The sequence below is a fragment of the Typha angustifolia genome, chromosome 2 (assembly GCF_048772165.1).
Source record: "Typha angustifolia cultivar Huaian chromosome 2, ASM4877216v1, whole genome shotgun sequence".
Lineage (NCBI taxonomy): Eukaryota > Viridiplantae > Streptophyta > Magnoliopsida > Poales > Typhaceae > Typha > Typha angustifolia.
The window spans coordinates 9,396,434-9,414,994 of record NC_133240.1 but is presented as its reverse complement, the minus strand read 5'-3'; the positions used below and the strand labels follow the sequence as shown (position 1 = coordinate 9,414,994).

Genomic DNA, 18,561 nt, shown 5'->3' with positions numbered 1-18,561 from the left:
CAATGAATAGATTTCAGAAAAGGAAGTAGTATTAAAGAGTAAAAAGGAAATTATTGAGTGATGAGCTAGATGTGAACTGGCAGGATTAATTTGAACATGAACCGATAAACCCAAGTGCACCTAATTCTTTGGAAACATTGGTCTTCGAACTGTAATTGCATGCATATCAGTGGCTGATTCGACGCAATCACAACCAAATGCATTCATAGAATAACACCAGATAGATTCTCATATAGTGCAAAGACATGTTACATACTATTATTCAACTTATATCATCCATAGCATATCAAAGGCAAGTAATACAAACGATGAGATAGTCGAAGTATCTGTAAGATCTTCGAAAGAGATGAAACCATGAAATGCATTTATGACAAATTACCATAAGTTATCCTCGTCGCGGTGCAATAAATATAAACTATGCTCACCAAAAGAAGAAACTAGGGAAAATAATGCAAACGACGAACACATTTATAACAGGTTAAACACATATATAACAGATTAAACACATATATAACAGATAAACAGTTAACGACTGAGAATTCCTGATTTTTCCATCAGAGACGGAGTGTGAGGTCGATCTCTTTCTCAGTCGCATTCTTGATATCAGAAACCTCTCCACGGTTGACGTGGTTGACGATCATAGAAGTCAATGGTCCTGTCATGTTTACCTGTGCCCTCTCTGCTAACACATGAGATCCGCCATTATTAACATTATAGTTTCTACCTGAGTTCATAAAAACTGGTTGCTCTTCATTCCTTGCCATTCCTCCTACATGTGGAGTAGTGTAAGGGTATCCCAATCTAGGGGGCGGGAATCCCAATCTTGGATCTCCACCTCTTGTCACACCTCCAACATTAGTAGTAATAACAGTAGTAGAATTTCTTGCAGAGAACCTGGGATCTTCATCTCTTGCCATGCCTCTAGCATATGGGATAGTAAAAGGATATGGAGAAGCAAACCTGGCATGGTGTCTGGGTCTCATTCCATCGTGGGCACAGTTTAATGATCGATGAGGTTGGCAGTAAGGAAGTCTCGGGATCGATCTATTAGCCAAGCGACTTAGAGATTGAGCATGGTTTTGATGGCCATGCTGCAACAATATGTGGTGATTCATAGGTCTAAAAGATGGACAGCGTGCAGATGGGAAGGGAGGTGGCATTTGCATGGCTAAGAGATGAGCCTCTTCTTGAGCCTTCCTTGTAGTCTCTCGCTCAATACGGTGGCCATTCTGATGGCCTCCTAATGCTTGTGAGCTGGTGAACATCCGATCACAGTAGTTGCATGGAAACCTCTTTTCCCCTTTCTTTCCTCCATCCATGAGCTTCCTTTTCAAGTCAAGGTTCATTATATCTGTGGGAGAATAACCAAAATAGCAAAGGAAATCACACAGCCGTAAAATAAGTGCATTATTTGATAGAAACTTATCAAATGCAAACAAGATAAACATATAATATAATTTATTTAATAACTTAAACCTTGGAAGTTGAAAGAAAACTTCGAAGAATAGAAGGTATTTACAAAAAGATTGTTATTGGCTGTGAAGAAATTCAGAAAGCGAAACAAGAACACTGAGATGAATAAAACAATGAGATTGACAGCAACTAGAACAGCTAAGAAGATGTAGGAGAGGAAGGTTACCACGAGGGTGAGAGAAAGAAGACAAGGATGAAGCACAACAGCCTCTAAGTTGTATGTCTCTATAGTCTATAGGAAGTAGGAACAAGAGGTCTCCTTATATAATAGTTGGTATGTGCGGTGAACTACATCTTCTGAATATAGAAACCCCTAGGTTTCCTTTGATGGTGTGGTCTCCTCTTTACAGGTACATCAAACTAAAGGGTGAATGAGATTCAAAAGGAGATATCGCAATGAAGGAAGAAAATCGGTGCACATTATGTGCTTAACTTATGGCAACTTTTCTTTCCTTTTGTTCTTCTATTCTTCCCCCCTGATACTCTTCTTTAATATATGACTTATCCTGTTTTCTGGCATATGACTCAAAAGGAAATACCAGCATTCCATCTACTTAGTTAGTTGTTCATACTTCATAGAGGAAAAAATGGAAGGTTACTAGTCACTAAGTCTATTCTAAATGACACGCTTTACTTTTTAGATGATTCCAAGAGTACATGATGAAACATAATTATATTATATTTTATTTTCATATTTTACCATAGGAAAGATGACCAATAAAGTCATTTGCAAAATTCTCTCGACAAATCTAAGGTATCTGTAAGTTGTGCCCATTTGTAAATGGCTTTATTTGAGTAAAAAGTAATTTGTAATACGATAGATAATCCTTGATCATCGATTCCTCAAGATACTCTATGCATATGGCAAAATAACGTGAATTTAAGAATGCAGTTTCATATATTTCTTGAGCCTTTGTTTCTTAATTTTGCAGTACAATTCTTCTTTTTCTGACTCAACTCTTGGATGCGTGGCAATTCATGAAAACTAACAGAAGAAATCAGAAGATAAAAGCAACACAAAGTCACCAAGATTTCATGCATGTTACAGTATCTATCAAAAATTCACTCGAAATAATGAAATTATTCAACACTACCATTTCAGTAATCAGGATAAGTTCTGTATCCAGGTATCCAACTCATTGAATGAAGGATATATTTAAAGATATTGCAGGCAAACAATTAAGGAGAGGAAAAAATGAGTGGCATCTACTTGGGTCAAAGAAAAAAAGAAATAACAATGAACACAGTTGTCACAAGTTAAATAATTGCCATAGTAGAACATTTAAGCAAGAAATTATTAGGTTAACATACTAAGCAGGTAGTAAATAGATAACAACAGTTAGCAGAGAATATAGTACATTTGCCAATCATATGCCTTAACATATTATGCATATCATAAAAAGAGTTTCAGTGTTTTAATTTCATTATTAGGAAGAGAGTCTCACAGTAGCCAACTGTCCATCATAGTGCAAGTTCATGCACTATATGATATGGACATATGAAAAGAGACTCACATAATTAAACATTGATATGCATCCTAATATGTTTTTGCACCAAATTTCACTGGTTAATGTGCTTCTCAACCATAGATAAGGGCAGATGTTTGAAGATGTTGTTCAGATCAAAAAATAAAAATTGTCATTCCTAAATATGCTAACTACTTAGAGACTTTGTTCAGCTGGGTAGATCTTTCAGTTGAATGGTTCATCATTGCATCTTATGCCTGTTAACACCAACTCAGAAAATGAAAACGATATTGCATTACCAACACCCTTAAACTATAATGAATCCTAGTACCTCTGTCCCACATGTATGTCCTGAACAAGCATTCATCCAGGTCCAAGATCGCACTTCAAACTTTCAAAAAAGAAGGCAAGATAACAGAACCACAAGCTGAAAGGCCGGTGATGCTGATCTCCTGTAGTAGATATAAGAATCAAACTCTTTAGTCCTGAACTGGAAGCAAAGAGAAAATTACTTAATATGCTTTTGTGAAGAAGGTATCTCGGAGGTAGGATGACAAATTTGGGACCCCTCTAAAATTGATGTCTAAAAAAAAGTCTACCAATTTTATTATCATAAGCATGTTTGAAGATATTCAAAAATAAGATAACTTTGTTTACGCAGCCAGTGAGACCGTTTAGAACTCCAACCAACTTCCAGCACATTAGATGATCCAATATGATATCATCTCCAGTAATTCACAAGTTAACAAATGAGTTCCTATAGCCAATACTTTAATCTTAGTGAGTACAATATTTCAGAAAGTTACAAGAAATCATGCTTTTAAAGGTTTTGAGAAGAAACTAAATTCTGAAATTTAAAAATGTAGCGGCTTACTTTAGAACTGTCCCGAAGACGACAATTCAAGAACCAAGTCAATATAAAATAACTTGCAGAGTTAGGGATACCTGGCTGCATGCTTATATCAAAGTCTGGTTGGAAACTGTTTTGGAATGATTTCATTGGAGCTTCAATTAGATTCTGATCTTCTACTTGTTGAAAAATAACTAGCAACAAAAGAATATGTAAAGCTACGATGAGAATAGCGCAAGACAAACTGCAAAAAGTCATTAATGCTTGCATAACAAATTCTTGATAACTTTGAAAGGAAAAAGTATTAACGCGTGTCATACATTATATACTACAAAAGACTGAGATTAGAGTAGATGGAACTCAACAGATGACAAAGCAAATAAATGACATGAAGAATAAGGTCCAGGTGACTCCTGAAAACTAGAGTAGAGTAGTAATTTAGAAACTTCAATACAGTCTAAAATAGAAATGAAGAGTAATCATATAGACTTGTTATTGCCGGTAATAAATAAGACTATTCTGCAAACGCGTAGCATAGTGCATAAAGTTGAAAAATCCACATCTTAGATTACACAGTTTCCTTTGAATCGGTTACAAAATTTACTCAAATGTTCCAAATCAAGGAAAGGCAGTAAAGATATAATATCCACTCATTTGAATGATCTGAACCAAAATTATTGAAGACTCAAGAATTTCAATATTCAATACATTATGACGCTTCCATAGCGTATATGTTAGCAACACAAGGTATTGTACGATTATACCATCATTCTTTTTCTTGATCAAAGCATCATTAAAACTCCTTCAAAAATTTGATGTAGCGTGGACCTCAACAAACATCAACTGTACTCAAAATTTGATGTCAAGTATGCAGTTTCCAGTAGTTTCAGATATGACAAGTGTGGAAATCCACTCAGAGAATATTGAAGTACCAAACACATTCATATACTGCATGCTTTCAACACGATAGCCAGCAAAAGTACGATTACAGCTAGGTGATTAATGCTATTAGTTAAATAACATCCGTTCTTAAATCCCTCAAAATCTACTACAAATGCATCGCATAGCACCAGTGGATTTAGTAGTCTGAGAAAGGAACATTAGTCAAGCAACATAAAAGAATTCCAGAGAGAACAAATAACCAGAATCTCATGGCATCTCCATCTTCGACCATGAGCATTCTTTCTTTCGTTTTCTTCTCATCCGGGCACGGGATCCACCAAATAGGGAAAATCCAACTCGCTGTATACTGAGAAGAAGAAGAAGAAGAAGAAGAAGAAGAAGAAGAAGAAGAAGAAGAAGAAGAAGAAGAAGAAGAAGAACCAAATGAAAAAAGGGGATTAGAGCCAAGAGAACCATACATTCTCCATCATAAACTATATCCAAAATAAACCGAACTCGATGTTCCATTGCTTGATAACAAAGAGTAAGATTAGAAGCCCACCATTCGATCCTTCCGTGGCGAAGCATTCAACTGAGAGAAGAACAACTTGGCAAACGAGAGTAGGAGAATTCGAGAAAATCGGAACCAAAAGATGCGAGTACGAGCTCGAGGAGCAAAACGAGCAACTACAAAGGAAGTATTTCAAAGAACGAGGACGAACAGAGGAGAAGGCTAAGTAAGCCTTAATCCAAAATGGGCCTATATGTTAAAGAAAATATGGATTTAATCTGGGCCGAAACTTCGGCTAGTATTTGGCCCAACAAGGCCTAAGAATATTTTATATCGGATATTTTCACTTCACACCCTACATTATATGTTTATTACGAGGGAATATTTTTTTTTCTACAAAAATTTATGGAAAGAGACAATGGAATCATCCACATAGAATATTATAAATGCTTCAAATCGTGAGAGCGAGATTTGAATTAATTTTCCATTTATTTATTATTTAGAATAAGGGACCAAAATTGATAGATTCGATCTGTCATTAGCCAAGAAAACGTTAAGTAGTTGAGTGAGGGATATCTACACGCAATGTGGGGGAATATTTCACTTTACACCAAGTTGACTTTTTCTCCGCCAGGCCTTGTGGTAAAAAAAAAAAGAAAGAAAGAAAAAAGATCGTCCTGTCAAATCGCGCAATCCAAATCAATAATTTATTTTTATTTTTAATATCAATATTGTGTATGTAATTATTTTCTAGAGGCTAATTAGTGTAGATAAAAGAGTCAATTATCCCTGTGTGGCTATATATAGGTATTCTCTTCAAAATTACACCACAGCGGGAGCAAAATCATAAGTTTTTATAGTATTTTGGTAAATAATTTATCAAATATCAATCGTAACATTTAGAAGAAATTTATATTTATAATCTTTTGCGCCGTTGAGCTACTAATTCGAAGCACTCAATTTCTACCGACCATACGCAGCTAGAGGTGATCATATGGCCCAACATGGCCATGCCTCGCTTGGTCTAGTTTGGAATGGGTTAAGCTCGGGTTAAACTAAAATTTTGGCTCGACATAGCTCGGGCTAGAAATTGCTAATATGTGACATGAGGCAGCTCTTTCCCTGCCCAGCATAATTTAGAAGCTTGTTATTGACCCAACCCAAAGCCTGCCTATCTATAGAAATATAATGCCTAGCTCGAAGCCTGCATGCTCAACATTTCTTTCTTGCTCTATTGTCTTGAAAGCCACTGCCTAACCAGATCAAACACCAAAAACCCTAACTTCACTTAATTCAAGATTTAGATTTGAAGTATATAAATCTAGATCTCCATTGAGATCCAAAGAAAGAAAGCTTTCTAGCCTTCATGAACGCATCAGCCTTAGTGACCTTCCTCGTCATCCCGACGAACAATGCAATCCCGTGCTCTGTTGCTGTGATGGTGTTAGCCATCAATGTGTTTACCACAATGAACTCGCTCTCTACTATCGCTTGTAGTTCTCTAGCAACATGCAGTTCATCCCAAATTGACCTAGCTCCGTCGCCACGTTCTTCGTCAGCACACCATTGCATTCTTCATGTAAGTGTACGTGTGCGACGCCGCACCACTCATCACCCCCAGTGATGCTTGTCGTCACTATTATGCACCCGGTGTGTGTGCCGACACCATTACTTTCACCACGGAGACGAAGATAGAGGATGCTAGAAACTAAATCGAGGGCAAAGAATCATTTTGTGTGCAGATCAAGCTTGAACACTTTCGGATGCTTGACGGTTGGAGTAAATCTTTGATGTTTAGTGCAATGCAATGCCTTGATTATTAGATTAAGCCATGTTGATCTTCAATCTACTTGTTCTATCGTTCGACATCTTGCCCAATCGCCTCATTAATCTCGACCTGGCACGCCCAGCTTGAGTTCACTCCCTCACGGGCTGATGAGCAGTTATGGGCTAGACTATTCTAGTCCAGCCCTGCCTAACCCACTTGAAAGCAAATTGATAAACAGACTACTCAGGCCGATTGGCCTAGCCCGCCTGATGGTCACATCTATATGTAGCACAGAGGTTGTGGGATCGAGCTCTGGCATAGACATTGTATTTGTTTGCTAGTGGAAGTAATGGCATGGCTCCGACTTTACGGCTCAATGGTAAGATGGTATGAAAAATCTGTTTAGAGGTGCAACGGCTAGGAGCATTAGCTCGATATCATTTTGTTTGGAGTTTTGATTTGATAGTGGAGTAGTCGGAAGCAATGTTTCGATGCAATGCTTAGCCCATATGTGGCCCAGTGTATTGAAAGGGTTGATTCGGTTATCTAATTTATTATTTTATATATTATGTGATTCATTTGTCTATGTAGAACCGATGTTTAAGCCTAAGCTTTTGAATGATCAAAGCACTCATATTCTCATAGTAATTACAAAGCACTCATTTTCTCATAGTAACTACAATAGACTAAAACCTTGAAAATCTGTGCCTCTTCCCATCTTCTATGCAATTAAATTGACATCCAAAAAAGAAAATTTTGACATCCAAGTGTCCATTAGTCTTTCTGTTCACATCTATACTATTCAAATTTGAGACAAAAACGCCATCAACGTACAGTATTGTTGACTAAACCCGTCGACAGGAGTAAATGCAAGGCCCCATGGTTCTCTTCCTAGTTCCTATGCAGCATTCGAGTCTAAAAAACTGGTGAACTTCTATGCCGACATTGGTGTCTGCTATCATTGCTGCACCTCCAATGAGTACTATTGCAGGAGATAACAATGCTGCTGCGATGCTTTTCTTTTCCATTTGGAAAGTGACTCTTTCATGCCGGTCTTTTGATGCATATGAGACCACCTAGCCAAAGTTGATTTTTTGTTTCAGTATACAAACTCAATCCAAATCAGCAGTTTAGCTGATTGTGATAGAAATTATGGGTTTAATTATCTTATAAATGTTGGCGTTTATAATATTTAGTAATTTTTTACTGAAAGGTGATAGCTACATAGTTTAAACTCATTGTTCTTTGTTCCTAAAAAAATGATTATGTATATAAAAGAAAAGAAAAGAAATGGATCATAAAGAAAGAAACTTTAGCTAAAGTCCCGTTGGCCTTCAAAAGCATGGAACATGGAAGCTTCTTTATTCTCAAAAGTAGGATCGATACTAGAAGTGTTTAAGATCTCAACAACCACTCACTTGTACTACATCAACAGATTCACACAGCCATCTGAAGCCAAAAAGGAAGTGACCAAATTAAGAACTATAATAAATCACATTCATATGATGTCCAATTGGATCCAATCGAAGGCCAAATCTAATAACAGAGGATGATCAAACACTAAACTTCACATCCAATGTACAGAGATATAGTTGGGTGTTTGCAATCCTCCAACGTCTTCTTCTCTAATCTAAAACCGCCTACTTCCTTTGGAAGGGTCACTAGAACTGATCAAATTTCTCGAGAAAAACTTGTTGGAGTTCGTTCAGGAAATCAGAATGGTGTGCCAATCTCACTCCTGGTATCAGTAGGACTGTACAAAGCTGATCTGTTCCTAGGCCGGTTCTCCTCTAGCTGCTTCACGACCTCGGTCATGTCTGGCCGCACCGACGCCACCGGGGCGCAGCAACCCATGGCAAGCTTCAACGCCTGCACCAACCCGTCCTCCATTGGGCTCCTTATCCCCTTCAAGACTTCGATGTCAAACACCTCCATCGTCGTTTCCTCCAACACCGCCACCTTCACCAACGACGGCAGGTCGGCGCCCACGCTGTTCCTGCTGCCGTTGGCCCTCCCCGGCTTCTTGCCCATGAGGATCTCCAGGAGGAGTATCCCGAATGCGTACACGTCGGTCCTCGAGTTGCATCTCTTCATCTTCTGGAGCTCGGGGGCCTTGTAGCCGTCAGACTTGGCGGCGGAGATCATCTCGCCGGCCACGGCGGGCACGATTAGCTTGTTGAGGCCGTACTCGGTGAGCCTCGAGACGAAGAACTCGTCGACGAGCACGTTCTTGGAGCGGACATTCCCGTGGGTGATCGGGGTCTCATGCCCCGTGTGGAGGTACGCGAGCGCCCTGGCGACTCCGAGGGCTATCCTGTGGCGCCTAGCCCAGTTCAATAGAGGCCTCCCGGCACTACTTTCTACAAGAGGATCACATCAAACAGTTGGTGAAATTGACGTTCGTAAGGTGTTCGAGGAGTTTAAATTTGACAGAGGGGATTGGAATTACCATGGAGGAGATCGTGGAGAGTTCTATTGGGGAGGTAGTCGTAGATGAGGAGCTTCTCTCCTCTCTTCCCTTGGTAGAATGCTCTCAAGGAGAGCAAGTTCTCGTGGCGAGCTCGCCCGAGCTGCCGGATCACGGGCACGCATGAAGACGGCTCAACGCAGCTTCCTTCCCTCAACAGCCTGAGAGCAATGTTGCCGCCGTCGGCGAGCTTCGCCTTGTATACGGTTCCGTAGCTCGTCTTCTCCATTACTTGGCCAGTGGCATTGAGTACGTCCTCGAGCGTCAAGTGCTCTCCGCCTTGGAAAACCATCAGCTTCCCTTCCCCTCCTTCGTCTCCCTCCTCCTCTATTTCCATCTCATCCTCCTCTCCCTTCCTTCCCCTGTTCCTCCTCTTTCTGCCCTGCACCCACCCAATGGAAACTGAAGCGAGGACTACTGCCCCGGCCATTAATCCAATCACAATACCAGCAACGGCTCCTGGGCTGAGACCAGAACTAGACCCGCATTTCCCAAGAGGAGCGCCGCAAAGACTTGGGTTGTTCCCTTGAAAATCTTCTACCCTAAACTTGGACTCTCCAAACGCTTGAGGAAGCTGGCCGGAAAAGTTATTGTAAGAAAGATTCAACTTTTGAAGGTTTCTCAGCTCCGCAAGTGACTCCGGAACAAGTCCAGTAAGCTTATTGCTCCCTAGATCAAGCTCCTCCAGCCCACGAAATTTTGCGATGAACAGGGGAAACCCGCCTTCGAATCGGTTGCCACCCAAATCGAGCAGTCTAAGTTGGTCGCAAGTGGAGTTCGGTCCTGCTGGATCGGGGATAAATCCGGATAAGTTATTCCCGTGGAGACGTAGCGAGGTTATGCGATCACATAGGTTCCAAATCGAAGGTGGAAGAGACCCATCAAAGGAATTGGCTCCAAGATCGACCTTTGATAGCGAAGGGGAGTTCCCAAGCTCAAGTGGGATGGGCCCAGTGAGAGAGTTCACAGCGAGGAAGAGGGACTCGAGAGAGGAGAAGTCTCCGATCTCAGGTGGGATTGAACCCGAGAGAGCAGAAGCAGGGAGTTGGATAGAGATTAGTTGGAGAGATGGGTCGGAGGAGAGGGAAAGGTTCGATCGCACATCGGGCTCGCCACACCGAAGCGATTCGCCGTCGGCGGTGTTCCACCGGAGGCCTCGCCAGAGGCAGAGAGGAGTGGAAGTATTCCACGTGGAGAGCTGGGTGTTGTCCAAGGCGTCGCCTTTGAGAGCCGGCTTTATCTTGCGGAGCAGCAGTTGGACATCGGAGGACGACGACGAAGACTTGAGTGGAGACAAGAGGAGGAGGAAGAAAACGAAGGAGAATGAGAGACGAAGAGGAGAGAAGAAAGATGCCATTGCTGTTGCTGAGAGGAGTACCAGAGAGCAGAAGAGGAGGAGAAAGGGAACAAAAAAGGCGAGGTTTTTGGAGAGGTTTCGAAGTGTGCAGTAGACAATAGTAGGGTTTTGGGCATCGGAGTGCGAGGAAGATGGTTTGGAATATTAAGGTGGTGTTACTATATATTCTTTTGTGGGAAAAAAATAATGATAGATATCTTTCGATTGACCACCCACTTAAAAGACCAAAGTCGAGTTTCTTTTTCTGGACCCACCAACTACAAATACCACAGACGTGGGTCCCATCAGCGGTAGGTGGGTGACGATTGGGTTTCTCGGATGGTGGGTGGAAATTATTTAGGAAAAAAAGTAAGATGAGGGTGGTGTGGACCGCTGACCGCTTGGCTTCTCTTCTCCAGTTGCCATTAGTGGGTGGGTGTCCATTGGATGCTTCGTCCTTTCATACCTTTCTACTTGTTTCTTTATCATTAGACCCCTCTAAAGTTCTAATTTCTTACTCTACTATTTGTTCTTCGATTTGATTACTCTCCTGAGAAAGATTAGGCCACGCTCATGTTTCTTTTTTTTATTAAAAGAAATATATATATATATATATATATATAGTAAGATATAAGAAATACCTTCACATAGATCTTCATCACATTCACAGTGCTAACTATTGAAGGCTATTAGCCCATGAGGTCCTATTATTCATGTGAGTTTATAAGTTTAAATCCTTCCGCCTTAATATTTTTTAAATTTTCTGTTAGCTTTTCTGTCTTGTTTTGGTGATGACAGTGTATAAAATATTTTTTGTTTAACATACTCGTAGATACAGAAGCAGAGTCATATTTTAGCCTTTTTTATATAAAAGAAATACTATATGTGAATTTTCTGTTAGATCCATTGTGACTAATTTATGTGATTAACTCTAATTATTTGTGCTAGTAACTAAAATTGTTTATGAATTGAACAAAATGTTGAACCCTTATCAATGCACTACAGTGCAGTTTTTAGGACCACTAAGATCTGCAGTAGAACGAAATCTCTCAGTTTTCTTAAAAGTATTTAGTATCACAAATTTTAACTCTTTAATGTCTCATTCCAGTCTAGGGCTTATAACCGTACGTGCCTTCGGAGTGCATTTAATGTTAAAACTTTTCTTTAAGTCATTCAAAGCACATCGAGATCCATAATCACTCATCCATGTATAGAATTATAGACGAAATCTTGTTATGATGTAGGATCAAATCTGCGACCTTGGATACACTAAGATCCATAGCTTTCGAAACATTTTCGAATTCGCTTGGTGGAAGTGATGCCTTTGCTGACAGGAATCCTCTCTAGGCATTGGCCCAACGTGAGTGGGCTTTTTTTCTCAGAAGTCCCTTTCCCATAAGAAAGGCGTGGAGACCCAAGCCTGTGAGCCTTTCTTCCCCTTTGCGAGCATTTAAGCAAACAGGTAGACGACGTCAATAAACCCGGGCAGACAAAGAGGCCCACGTTTGCAAAGGAAGTGCATCAAATGGATGACAGCTGCAAACCCTTTGTTTAGCCTTATTCGATGAAGAACCCACCCCAAAAAAGATATATATGTATAGGTGTGGGACTGTGCATGCATGACGTGGTTAGTTCATGTGATGTGCTTAAAATGAGATAATGGAGATGGGGTTTGTTCTCCCTAAAGAGTGAATTCTCTCCATAGCTAGCAGTTCAAGTTGTTGGACGTCGGTGAGATGGAGATGGGTGAAATAGTACAGCATGAGCTTTAAGCTCGGCAAAGTCTCTCCATCGATGTGACATGATATCTCATCCAACGACATGCGTAGATGGGGAGGGCCACAGTTGGGTGTTGTTGGTCAATCCTGGAAGCACATGCATGCATTGCCTATCAACTGTTGCACATTAATTTTGATGGTGGTGATGTGTTTCCCTTTCTCCCTTGCATGATACATCATTGTTATACTCGAAATCATTAGATATAGTCTATGCGTCACGGCATTATAAGCTATATCAACTTTTTTTTCTTAGCTTTTAATTACCAAACAGAGCGCGCGGCCCATACAATGGATGTTATTTACCGTGGTCGAATCAATTGGTTAATTATGTTCTCTTTCAAATTTATATCCTTTGATGATCATTTAAAAAAACTAAATATATGAGATATAAAATAAGAGCGAGCACGATAATAGCTGTAAGATGCGTGCGACTTGATGCACATGATCGGCCCACATGCCGGATCCTGTCATATTTTGGCTCTTATCAATAAAGATATAGAAGAGGCTTGTATTACAATCCATAGCTAGCAAACTAATCATGATAGCAGTAACAAAGTCTAAATTGACATCTGAGCTGCTTAGACAAAAAAAAAATATTCACGAGACAAAGATAACAGAGTAGATAGATATCATATATGCGGAACAGCTTGCTCGGATAAGTATGCATCGGCTACAATCAACTCTTGAAATAATGTGACGCATCACGACTTCGTATGAACGTAAAAGTAATACCCATATCCGACTAAATCATCCTATGACATCTGCAGGAACAAACATAGAAGACAGAGGCAATACAACAGACAGGGGCGATTCCAGAAGAAACGTGCTCGAATAAAAAAAACATGAAGCAATGACAAGTCGACAACACTGCCGCACCGGCCTCACGAGGATTAACGGCGCCGGAAGCAGGCGGAGGTTGCGAATGCAATTGGGTAGGCTATCTGTGTAACACTGTAAAATACCATATAATTCAATCTTTTGAGATGTGGGTACGTAGGTCGAGGTGAATGCACTAGCTAGCACTGGCGGCCCTTGCGGCACGAGAGGACGCCGGCGCCGGAAGTTATTGTCCCGACCATGGAAGAGGACTTGGCGCCGAGGCTGGAAGCCCTCGAGTAGCTGGCCGAAGCCCCGGCCCCGGAGGGGGTGAAGTAGGCGCCGTTGAGAAGCAGGTCACCCTCTGATCTCCAGTTCCATCTCTTCCACACACTCGATTCTGTGTCCACTCTTTTCGTCACCTATACGTGGAGTTCAACTGTTAATAAATCTTGGTAGTGAGAAAGGGCTAAGATAGAGGAGTTTGATGGTAGATTGGGTTCCACCTCTTTGGCGAAGGGATTGGTGGGGGCAAGATACCGGTTGCCCTGGCTGTTGATGGTTGGATTCGCGCTCCCGCCAATGGCGTACATCTCCCAGTGGGTGTAGTCGTTATTTACAACATGGAAGTAGCCATGTCTGCACCTGTAATTTTCCCCAAATCCGACCGTTAGAACATCGTTTTTTGCTTCAATAGGGTCTGAATAAGAATAAGTAGTAATGAAGGGCGTAAAGTGAAAAGTTTCAAGAAAAATAAAGGGGTTCTTCAAAACATGGTACCTCGGCATCCTCTGGATAAGTCCCTCGCCGAAGTGGTTGAAGGCTATGGTCACTTGCATGTTCTTATCCCTCGTGTACGAGTCGCTATGCCCCAAGAGCATCACCTCGTTATGATGGGTGAAGTAGTTGTTCGAGATAGTAATGGCGGTGGATGACATCACCGCATCCACGAGTCCATCGGCGCAATTGGACAGCGAGCAGTGATCCACCCAAACGTGGCTCGACCCGAAGATGGACACGGCGTCCCCATCCGCCATGGTCCTCCACCCGTAGTGCGACGGGGAGCTGCGCACCATGGCGTTGCCGGTGGGCTTGCAGTCGTGGATGTGGACGCCGTGGATGATGATATTGGTGACGAACTGGACGGTGATGCAGGCGCCGTTGGCGATGTGGACGTTGGCGCCGCGGCCGTCGATGGTCTTGAAGCTGTTCATGATGAGCTCCTGCTTGAGGGTGATGACCATGTCGCGCTTGAACACGATCCAGAGGGGGTCGTCCTGGATCACGGCGTAGCGGAGGGTGCCAGGTTTCGGGTTGACGGGGTCGTCGTCGCCCGAATCCGTGACGACGTAGAAGCGGCCTTCTCGGCCGCCGAGAGCGTTGCGCCCGAACCCGATAGCGCAGTCAGCCAGGCGCTTGCGGTTGAGGTGCCAGTCCGGGTCGCACCGCCAGCAATCGTCGATCGGGTTGCCGGTGCCGCACGAGAGGTAGCCCAGGGACCGCCGGGCCGTGCTGTTGCCGATGCTCCTGATTTATCCAATTAAACCACAGTATAATTTAGGGCCTCTTGTACATAATCATAGTTACCCTTACAAATATATTAAAAGATCACCATTGACATGACATAATATTCTTTAGATTAACTCATATAGAATTTGAATTCTTTTTTCATTATCATTGATAGGAATCCGTATCCTTCCAGTTAGAAGGCTCAATAAGCTATAATTTTGTATATCCTAGACTCCGCATATATATTTTTGACATAATTCAGATCTAAAATTATTAAAAGTACACTTCTTTATTGACTATACTTTAGCATGGGGGCGGAATTACTTATCTACCACTGTATTTTAGAATGAGGGGGCACCAAACTGGTGGGACACTTTTTCACATGAGAAGCATTTAAATAGACAAAGCGGTGAGTTTATAGTAGACCCACAGAGGTTATGGGACAGAAACAGAACATGTGAGCAATTAATGTGATCATAGCAAGTACAACTCTACATACGAAGGAGACGCCAGAGGCAAGCGACCAGAGCAGTTGCAATTGAATGAGGCAAACGTGGAAACATGCTCTCTTATTTAATAGGGAGGACGGGAACGAGTGCACTCTTTCGTGGGAATGGCCGATTGGTAGACGTGCAGCAGAGCAGCAGACAGACAACGTGAAAAGAGAATTGAGCTTAAGGCTAAGCCCACCCTCGAGTCTGTCGCTCTACTCGTGACCCATGTGTGATAACTGATAAGGGAATGAGCTCGGATCCTTTCCGGGTTCGAGTAAAATTGGAATCCGATGGGAGATTAATTACGGTCACATGCGGACCGTGGAATGGGGTCTTATTTCCCAAACCATACCGACATATTAGTACGGTTGTATTCGTAGCTAATAGCAGGATCTGATCTCCTTTAGAAAAAGTTGGGTTATATAAGACAGATTTTCTTTTTTTTTTCTTCTGTTGGTGGGTTGCCAATTATCGGCAGGTAGCAGCAAATTCCTAGAGTCATGCCTGTGTACAATCAAGTGCTGGGAATGGGAGAGTGCAGACTATAGCACAGTGAGTAGTGAGACAAAGTACTAGACAAACATAACTAGAAATTAATGGCGGATTTTAGAATTAAAATGAAGCTTCCTGGCAGTTATTAAACTTTAACACGATTAAAATGCAAAATACTTACATAGATACCATGGCAGCAACCGCTTCAGGGTCATCTACTGCACCCTCCACTGCCCTGCGTAAGCGAGGAATCCAAGGTAACTACCATTAACCAGATTTACCAAATTGCCATCACTAAATTTAACCAGTAAACAGAAAGAAACACGAAAGGTGAATCAATAGCCAACGACCGAAGCGGGAAACGAGGGCGGCACATGGGAGGAATTCTGAATAAGTAAACGAAATTTAAATCGAAAAAACGAAGACGGGATCGCGTTTCCCGGGAATCGTATCCACCAACTAGTTTATTCTTCACCGGGATTGACCACGGTCTTTATCTTGGACGAATGAGAGAGAGAGAGAGAGAGAGAGAGAGAGAGAGAGAGGAAGAGAGGGAGAGAGAGAGATAGAGAGAGAGAGAGGGAGGGAGAGAGAGAGAGAGAGTGGTGGTCTGATTTGATTGGTTTCTTTATTTCTTTTCAAAAGAAAGCAGTGCGTAGTGGGAGGAACTAATGAACGAACGAACTATAACGAATTAACGACCCAGATCTCTCCCAGAATAGCACCGACGGAGCAGATCTGAAGGAGACCAGAAACCCTACGAGAAGATGGAACCGGGATTCTTGTTGTACTGACCTCTCTGCCATGGAAGAAGACGGAGAGGTCGTCTCGTTCGCCATCGTCTCTCTCAAGGATCTTCTCGAAGCTCCCCCAATCCTGCAAGAACCAAAGAACACGGTGAGATCTCTACGTCCGAATCCGTTTTCTCCGATAGAAAACAGAGGGAGCGGGAGCAAACAGATCCCATCCACTGCAGGAAAACCTTCAATTCCATCACTATTCCTTACAAATCTGCACCGGCATTGATTTGCTAAAGCTACATTGGAGTAAAACTATACAAAAACTAGGCAAAAGGGATCGAATGCACCTCGAATTGGTCAAGTTCTCGCGCCCAATCCACCCGAGTCCTCCCGCGGTAACAATCATAATCCCTAGAAGTAGCAGTCGAACGCACCACAAAGAAGCCGCCATTTCTATCACACACTCTCTCTCTTCTCTCCCGCTCTCTGATAAAGAAAAAAGGAATAGAGAAGACGAGAGAAAGAAGAGAAAAGAACGTTCTGAGCTAGTAGCTCCAATGGAGTGTGAGGGAATGGCCCTTTATAGAGAGATTCGCTCGCGATTCGCTTTTTCTCTAACTACGGTTAACTTTAACCGTCTTAACCTTCGCCTGACCTCGAGCCTTGCTTCAAGACGCCGTTATAACGGTTTCGATATACCAATTATCTCGTGTCTCGGCACGTGAGAAGCAGCATATTCCAGTCTCTCACACGACACTGTAAACGTCCACTCTCTCTCTCTCTCTCTCTCATTAACTAATTAAGTTTTTTTTTAATTATATAAATCGCCACCTATCTGTTAGTCTTACTGTAAAAAAAAACTCCTCCAAGGGAGGGGAGTGGGGCCCACGGGATCACACGTAGGATCCCCGTACCGACTATCGCCGGTTTCCCCGGCGCGTGTTTAGGTTTCGTTATGTGCTAATTACAGTGTAAACCCCTCATACTAATAATTTGGGGTTGCTTCCCGGCGAGGATCGTGGACGACCCAACGCCACGCCTCGCATCATCGCACGCTTTCACGCTTGTCGAATACGCTATCCGAGCACACTCAACTTATCCTGTATCACTATTACATGCTTGGATAAATAGAAGACACTTATTCGAGAATAAGACCACGGATATAGGGGGCACTCGATTGAGTTAAAAGCTAAACAGTCCCCTGCTTCAGGCGCAAGTTTTGGGTAGTGCTCTACTATTTCTTACTTATTCGCGGCAAGAATAAGAGATTAGAATAAGTAGGTGGCAACCGGCAACGGGCAACGTTCATACGTTTTGTCTGATACGCTTTTCCAACGTCTGGATTAGATCTATGGGTGTAAAATTTTGTCGTGGATAAGAGACGTCCATCTCGTACAAGACCGTTACAGAGCTTGCATGTGTAGGTATTCTACAAGTGGGCCTGGTATCTCCTTGTTCTTATTCTCTTGATAAGAGTTATCCACCCGCATAACTATCTATGTCGTGTAAGTATGCTACCTGGAAGCTATTCTGAGCTGGCACATGTGATCTAATTCTTTGACTGATATTAAACTCGAGACTCGGATAGCCGACGGAATAAAGTAGCAGTATCCATAGTACGACCTTCCACAAAAAAAAAAGTTGAATTTGATTTGGGTTTTGCTATGAGGAGAAAAGAATGGTGTGGAGGAGGGGAGGAAGAGTAGAAAGGCAACATGAGAAAAGGTGCATGCTGATGCTTCCTTTAATCATTTCAACCATTAGAAAGAGAAATCTGGTGTCCTGATTGGAATAACTACTATTCTTACTTAAGATATGAAAAAAATCTCGACACTATCTAACCTACCTTGCTTAATAAATATGAACAAGTTGGTATTGGCAATAATTTGCACAGATTAGTAATTGCCTCTCTAATTTTTCCAATCATTAATGAATATTATACTTTTTGACCCGTCTTATGAGTTCTCAAGTCTCTGCTA

The 18,561-nt window shown here is 41.9% G+C and overlaps 3 protein-coding genes across 5 annotated transcripts; all 3 read right to left on the bottom strand.

The window, feature by feature from the left end:
• Positions 1–259: 259 nt before the first annotated feature.
• LOC140771787 (uncharacterized) lies at positions 260–5,384 on the bottom strand. 3 transcript variants are annotated; one of them, XM_073113495.1, is made up of 5 exons: positions 5,234–5,384; positions 4,932–5,038; positions 3,885–3,983; positions 3,271–3,391; positions 260–1,351 (listed from the first exon to the last, which is right to left on the bottom strand). In XM_073113495.1, exons 4-5 carry the CDS (start codon positions 3,281–3,283, stop codon positions 555–557), a joined length of 810 nt encoding a protein of 269 aa, XP_072969596.1. In that variant the 5' UTR covers positions 3,284–3,391; positions 3,885–3,983; positions 4,932–5,038; positions 5,234–5,384; the 3' UTR covers positions 260–554. The 3 variants fall into 3 exon arrangements, with proteins under 3 accessions (XP_072969596.1, XP_072969588.1, XP_072969604.1); XM_073113487.1 differs by having other exon boundaries at positions 3,885–5,038; XM_073113503.1 differs by lacking the exon at positions 4,932–5,038 and having other exon boundaries at positions 5,234–5,377.
• Positions 5,385–8,281: 2,897 nt separating this feature from the next.
• LOC140775216 (putative kinase-like protein TMKL1) lies at positions 8,282–10,964 on the bottom strand. Its single transcript, XM_073118482.1, has 2 exons — positions 9,400–10,964; positions 8,282–9,310 (listed from the first exon to the last, which is right to left on the bottom strand). The coding sequence occupies exons 1-2, from the start codon at positions 10,772–10,774 to the stop codon at positions 8,664–8,666; spliced, it is 2,022 nt and encodes a 673-aa protein (XP_072974583.1). The 5' UTR covers positions 10,775–10,964; the 3' UTR covers positions 8,282–8,663.
• Positions 10,965–13,138: 2,174 nt separating this feature from the next.
• LOC140774315 (probable pectate lyase 8) lies at positions 13,139–17,137 on the bottom strand. Its single transcript, XM_073117268.1, has 6 exons — positions 16,930–17,137; positions 16,638–16,718; positions 16,024–16,077; positions 14,128–14,874; positions 13,854–13,992; positions 13,139–13,769 (listed from the first exon to the last, which is right to left on the bottom strand). The coding sequence occupies exons 1-6, from the start codon at positions 17,031–17,033 to the stop codon at positions 13,548–13,550; spliced, it is 1,347 nt and encodes a 448-aa protein (XP_072973369.1). The 5' UTR covers positions 17,034–17,137; the 3' UTR covers positions 13,139–13,547.
• Between the last annotated feature and the right edge of the window lie 1,424 nt (positions 17,138–18,561).

What these genes read in the sequence shown, in the direction of transcription:
- LOC140775216 (XM_073118482.1), bottom strand. Translation starts at nt 10,774, where the DNA reads ATGGCATCTTTCTTCTCTCCTCTTCGTCTCTCATTCTCCTTCGTTTTC. An exon ending in TCTCCACGATCTCCTCCATG is followed by an intron (nt 9,311 to 9,399) that starts GTAATTCCAATC and finishes ATCCTCTTGTAG; the next exon opens with AAAGTAGTGCCGGGAGGCCT.
- LOC140774315 (XM_073117268.1), bottom strand. Translation starts at nt 17,033, where the DNA reads ATGGCGGCTTCTTTGTGGTGCGTTCGACTGCTACTTCTAGGGATTATG. An exon ending in TCTTCTTCCATGGCAGAGAG is followed by an intron (nt 16,078 to 16,637) that starts GTCAGTACAACA and finishes TCGCTTACGCAG; the next exon opens with GGCAGTGGAGGGTGCAGTAG. An exon ending in CCAATCCCTTCGCCAAAGAG is followed by an intron (nt 13,770 to 13,853) that starts GTGGAACCCAAT and finishes CTCCACGTATAG; the next exon opens with GTGACGAAAAGAGTGGACAC.